The sequence below is a fragment of the Gracilinanus agilis genome, chromosome 3 (genome assembly GCF_016433145.1).
Source record: "Gracilinanus agilis isolate LMUSP501 chromosome 3, AgileGrace, whole genome shotgun sequence".
NCBI lineage: Eukaryota > Metazoa > Chordata > Mammalia > Didelphimorphia > Didelphidae > Gracilinanus > Gracilinanus agilis.
In genome coordinates, this window is record NC_058132.1 from 200,900,431 (window position 1) to 200,905,980 (window position 5,550).

Here is a 5,550-nt window from a genome sequence, read left to right on the forward strand (position 1 = left end):
TCCAACTATCTTTCTCTTCTAATCTCTAGTTCTGTGGCACATAAGAATCTAAGGATGTTTAGAGGGGAACACAACGAATAGGGAGATGGAAGAGGATGCAGTCAGGGAGGGTATAGGGAGACTGATGTTGATGTAGGAAGCAAAGATGGATGATGCTGCTTTCATTCAATAGTCCTTGAATTGATGATCCAGAAAAAGAGGACAGATTCCCTTGAAATGCTGTTGATTTGATTGATATAATGTGATATCAATTCTTAGCACAATGCCTGGGGGTATAGTAAGCACCTAATAAAGGCTTTTAAAAAAATCTCTGCTAAGATTTTGTTGCAAGTAACCACAATGAACAGCAGAAAGTCAGCAGATGACCAGTCAAGACCAAAGACCCTAGATCGTCCAGATGGGATTTTTTTTTTCCAGGCTATGACAGACCACTCTGATGCAGAAGGGATTCTGGGGAGGCAGGAAAGGCATTGTGGTATTATAGGAAGAACACTCACTTTGGGTTCAGAATCCTTGCTCTACCACTTATTAGCTGTATATTGCCAAAACTAGTCACAATTCTTTAGGACTCAATTGCTTTATCTGTAAAATGAGGGAGTTAGATTGTTATTTCTAAATTTTTCCACACTAAATTTGTGATCCTAGGAGTAAGAGGGGATGAATAAAGAAGAAGAGAGACAGTAATGATTTCAATGTATTTATATATTAACAAAACTCACAGCATGAAAAAAAAAACAAGCTCACATCATAAGGATATATTTCCTTGCAGTGGAACCTGAATAGGGTATACAGTCTGTAACCCAAAAGATCCCAGGTGGCCTGACAGAGGCTCAGTGACAGAACAGAAGTCCAGCTTCAGATGTCTTTGAAATATCCAGGGCACTTTTATGTACAGAAACAAGAACCCTGCTGATCAGCTTCTAGCCCAGCAGGACACACACACACACACACACACACACATATACACACACACACCACTTTTATGTTCAGAAACAAGAACCCTGCTGATCAGCTTCTAGCCCAGCAGGACACGGACACCACACACTCATACTCTTCTCCCTACAACTTCAATTTTCATTAAAGACATCAAGTTAGGAGACAGTTACATGACTCAGTGGATTGAGAACCAGACTTAGAGATGGAAGGTCCTGGGTTCATATCTGGTCCCAGATATTTCCTAGGAAAGTCATTTAACCCCCACTGCCTAGCCCTTACCATTCTTCTGTCTTGGAACCAATACACAGTATTGATTCAGATCAATGGATCTGAATTCAGATCAAGATGGAAAGTAAGGATTTAAAAAAAAAAAAAAAGACATCAAATCAGCCCCATGGACTAGTAGTGGCTAGAAGCTGGCTGGCTAGAAGCAAGCACCCTGATCCAAGACAATCCCACTTAACTAGGGACTTAGCAAGTTGGCTTGCAGCTAGGCAGAAATTTTCAAAGTGGCCTTTGTGACTCTGGTCCCTTGGCTGAGACATCATTCTTGATTCATGAGCAGGAAGATGGAAAACATGGATTTTCAAAGCCTGGCAATTAAAATATATCTGGACAAGAGAACTGATGAAAGGATGTTGGTCTCACAGCTGAGGATAACCTGCTAGGCTGAGGCCATGGCCTCAGCCATTGGGATACGTCCGAGTCTTGCTTAGAGTCAGCCAATTTTGGTCTTGGGGCCTGAGAAAGGTCTTCAGGGAGCACCAGACAGACCAGGCCCCTGATCTTGGAGATTATAGTGAATGTCTTCCCAAAGAGCATCTAGGCGAGATCTTAGGTCTCCCAGCACCTTCCTGTCCCTATTCCCCCCAAGCAGCTCTGGAGAGAAGGCGTTGGGAGGTGGAGCCAGCTGCTGTTGCAGTTCCTCTGTTTCACGGGCAATGGCTCTAGTGAAATCAGCAATCTCCTGGAAGGTATCCAGACGAAAGGCCTCCAGCCTCAGTTGTATCTCCTTTGTCAGCACCTCGGAGTCCAGCCCAGAATTTTCCCCTGACCCTACCATATCCTTGTCCTCCCTGGCCCCAGCATAAGCACTGAGTTCATCTCGTAGCTGGTCCAGATTGTGCTGGATATGGGTGTGCAGGGCCTGGGCTTTAAGGGTCAGTTTATTTGACAGATCCTGGATATAACGGCTGAGGCGAACTGGGCTAGTAGCAGCATGTGGGGCCACATTGCGGTGCAGTTCCCGAACATGCTGTCCAATTCCTGTTACCAGCTTCTCAGCATAGGGGTGGAACAGTTCTTTTACCCGCCCCGTATGATGAGCCACTTGTTCCTGAAATTCCTGAAACAGGTCCCGGGCCTCGTTCATACCCCCTAGCAATTGGTTCTTGGTATCCTCCCCAACCATCCTTAGCTGTTCTTGCAGCTGCTGGACACCTACAGCTAATTGTTCCATCAGCTCCACCGTATAGGGTTTGAGTTGTCTTCTTAACCCTTCTAGATTCCAACCCACACGCTGATGGACCTCCTGGGTATAAGGGGCCAGCCTGCTCCTCACCTCTTCCAGCTCCTTGTGCAGTTGGTCCTGCAGCTCTTTTGAATCCAGAAAAGGCAGAGAGTCTTTTTGACCTGCCAAGGGCCCTAGCTTCTCCAAGAAACTGTCCATATTACTGAGGTCTTGTTCAATGTTGGCTTTCAGGTTCCTAGGGAGAAGGAATGCAAACATGTACTGGCCCAGACTGTTTGTTTTCTGGACTTTCCTAACATATATTCATATCCCTGACCTACACCTCCCAGGATTTAATTCCACTTTCCTCCCAGAGAAACCAAGATATTGAGCAGGAAAGAAAGTTGCCTCCAGTATCAGTCTAACTCTAGTCAGACTCTCTAGTCCAATGTATTTTGGAGAGCACATACAGACATGGATACATATAAATACATGCCAAAACCCTTTGAGATTGCCCTTTTTTCTTTCTTCTCACTGTCATAGTTGCTGATGATCTGGGACAGAGAGGTGGTTGTTCAACTCCTTGAACCATGGAGAACAACCCTATGATACTAGACCTCATGGGGAAGGGAAGGCTGTATGGTAGGGGTTGAATAAGACTTAAGCCACAAAGAACTGAATCTTTACTTACTACCTTTAATGTGACTGACCCAAGTCTAGGCATTTGAGCAGAATAGGGCTAGAAGGCCCAGAACGAGAGAGGAATGACAGAAAAAAACTTGGTCATTAGCCAGGTTTGGATTTGGGAGGGGGAGGAGATTTGTTTTGACATAAGGGATTGGCTCAAAAGTGGAGAACGTAATAGATTAACAATCAACCATCGGTGAAAGGATGGGCAGGATGGGAAATAATAGTCATACCATTGGGGGAAATCTTCCATGTGGCTACCAGGGGTTTCCTTTCCTCCTCCCCATCCTCTGCCATCTGACCCTAACTTCTTAGAGCAACTAGCTCTGGTCACTCACGGAAACTCCTTGCTGAGCTTCTGCTGTTCCATCTGTTGTATCTGGCCCTTCTCCTGACCACTCTTGATGAAGTATTTCCAGAAACCTTTGTGCCCCTGAGACGCTGTTGACCCTGTGGAGAAATTGGAATTGAGGCTAGGCTGAGGAGAAAGGGACATTTCATGAATACCTTAATCTCGTCCCTTCTTCCATAGAGGTCTATCCTCCCTTGAAGTCCAAGAAAGAAGAGAGTTTCCAGGACAGGAAGAATACCCCAAAAGAAAGAGACTAGAAGAGAACTCAAAGGTCTGGCTCAACCCTCTAATTTTGAAGAGGAGGAAACTAAGGTTTAGATTAGGAGAAGTGACTTGCTCAAAGTCATAGAACTAATAAATGGCAGAGCCAGGATTTGAAGCCAGATCTTCTCATTCTTGACCAATGTTCATTCTAGGCCTACGAGCCAAAAATTCACACCTTGGCTCTCTTCTTACATCCTGACTTTTACATGGTGAAAGATTTGATTCAAATCATTTCTGCTCAGGTGTCTACTATGTTTCCCCTGCCCTCAAGGAGCATACATTCTAATAGAGGAGCTAAGAAACACACACACACACACACACACACACACACACACACACACACACACACACACGTAATAAAGACAAGGCTATTACAAAGCACTGGGAGAGGTTCATTAACAAATGCCTAAATTCAAACTAATAGGGATTAAAAACCAAGTTGTATAGTTAGCTGACCTGAGCTCACTTCCAAATAATTTGGATCCACAGAAGCTCCAAAGTGAAGCTCTGACATGAAAATTCTTAAACCTTGCCCCTTAAGCCAGGCTCTAGGGCACTTGGAAATTGACCCAGTCATACAGAATCAGTCAATCAATCAATAAACATTTTTTAAGCTAGTATGTGTCAGCATTGTGCTAAGCACTAGGGATACAAAAAGAGGAAAAAGATAGCTTCTGCCTTCAAGGAGCTCACAATCTTACATATCAACCGACCAATATGCATTTATTAAATACTCCCTATGGATGAAGCATTATGCTTAGTCTAGAGGATAAGAAGACAGAAATGAGAGTCCTTACCCTCAAGGAGTTTACATTCTAACAGGAGAAACATGTACATGTGAGAATATACAGAATCTATACAAAGTGAATAGAAGGTAGTTCTGGGAGGAGATACCCTAGCAGCTAATGGGCGGGGGACAGAGGAAGAAAGAAGGCATTTGAACCTACTACCCCGATCTTATTCTACCATTATAGCCAGGGAAGAGAGCACCCACCTGAGAGGAGGGCCAGAACCAAGGCCAAGACTGTTGTTATCACTGCCATGATCCACCCTGAGAAAGAGGAAAAGTAAATGGAGTCAGAAGATTTGGGGGAAGGGAACTAAAAGTCAATGAATGTCAGAGCTGAGAGAGATCCTCAAGATCACCTAGCCCTAGCCATTCTTCTGCAGAGCTCTCTGTAACCATTCCCAGGAGGACAGGATGTAGAATTTCCTTCAAATTCTGATTCCAGAGCTAAGGTTCTGAGAGGAGAACATCATGGGCAGATGATGGAAAGGAAGAGGGCTTTTCCCAAAGATGAAGATGTCCCTATGTCTCACTCACACAGAAAAGATTCACTTTATAAATTATCCTACCACAGGCGAGAGCCCCAAGAAAAGAAATAGGTCTAGATGGAAAGTTGGGCTTCTGCTTGTGCCATTTAGTCATCTGTCCTCTCACTTCAGCCTCCCATTTCACAGATGGAAAAGTTGAGGCAAGGGAAGAAAGTACTCGTGGCCCAGTTTCCTAGTTCTTGCCCACCCCCATTTCTTTACCATAACCTCCTCCCTTGATCTTTCTCTCCTAAGAGGCTAGGACACTATCCTTCCCTCTCACCTGCCCAGAATACCAGTTCTAGTCATAAGGAGCAAGCATTCAGCTTTATATCCCAGTGACCTGTGCCTTTGGCAAAGGCTACTTCGGGCAAACACCACGTGGAGGTCTAAAGAAGAATGACCTCAACTACTATACAGCACTCACCTACCACCAATGGAAAGTGCCAGTTAACTCTTCACTGCCCAAGAATGAGCTAATGCTTGTTGAGTGGCCCAATTCCATAATACAAGCTCTTTTGAGATTAATTGACACCAACCTTTATTC

The 5,550-nt window shown here is 44.4% G+C and overlaps 1 protein-coding gene across 1 annotated transcript; it reads right to left on the reverse strand.

Annotated features, from left to right (window-relative positions):
* Positions 1 to 1,278: 1,278 nt before the first annotated feature.
* Positions 1,279 to 4,897, reverse strand: APOA5 (apolipoprotein A5). Its single transcript, XM_044666347.1, has 3 exons — positions 4,684 to 4,897; positions 3,412 to 3,523; positions 1,279 to 2,642 (listed from the first exon to the last, which is right to left on the reverse strand). The coding sequence occupies exons 1-3, from the start codon at positions 4,730 to 4,732 to the stop codon at positions 1,691 to 1,693; spliced, it is 1,113 nt and encodes a 370-aa protein (XP_044522282.1). The 5' UTR covers positions 4,733 to 4,897; the 3' UTR covers positions 1,279 to 1,690.
* Between the last annotated feature and the right edge of the window lie 653 nt (positions 4,898 to 5,550).

Bases quoted from the DNA above. Each gene is read 5' to 3' on its own strand.
- APOA5 (XM_044666347.1), bottom strand. From the start codon at position 4,732: ATGGCAGTGATAACAACAGTCTTGGCCTTGGTTCTGGCCCTCCTCTCA. The intron at 3,524-4,683 runs GTGGGTGCTCTC...ATTTCTCCACAG, and splicing joins GGTTCTGGCCCTCCTCTCAG to GGTCAACAGCGTCTCAGGGG. The intron at 2,643-3,411 runs GTGAGTGACCAG...CCTTCTCCCTAG, and splicing joins AAGCTCAGCAAGGAGTTTCC to GAACCTGAAAGCCAACATTG.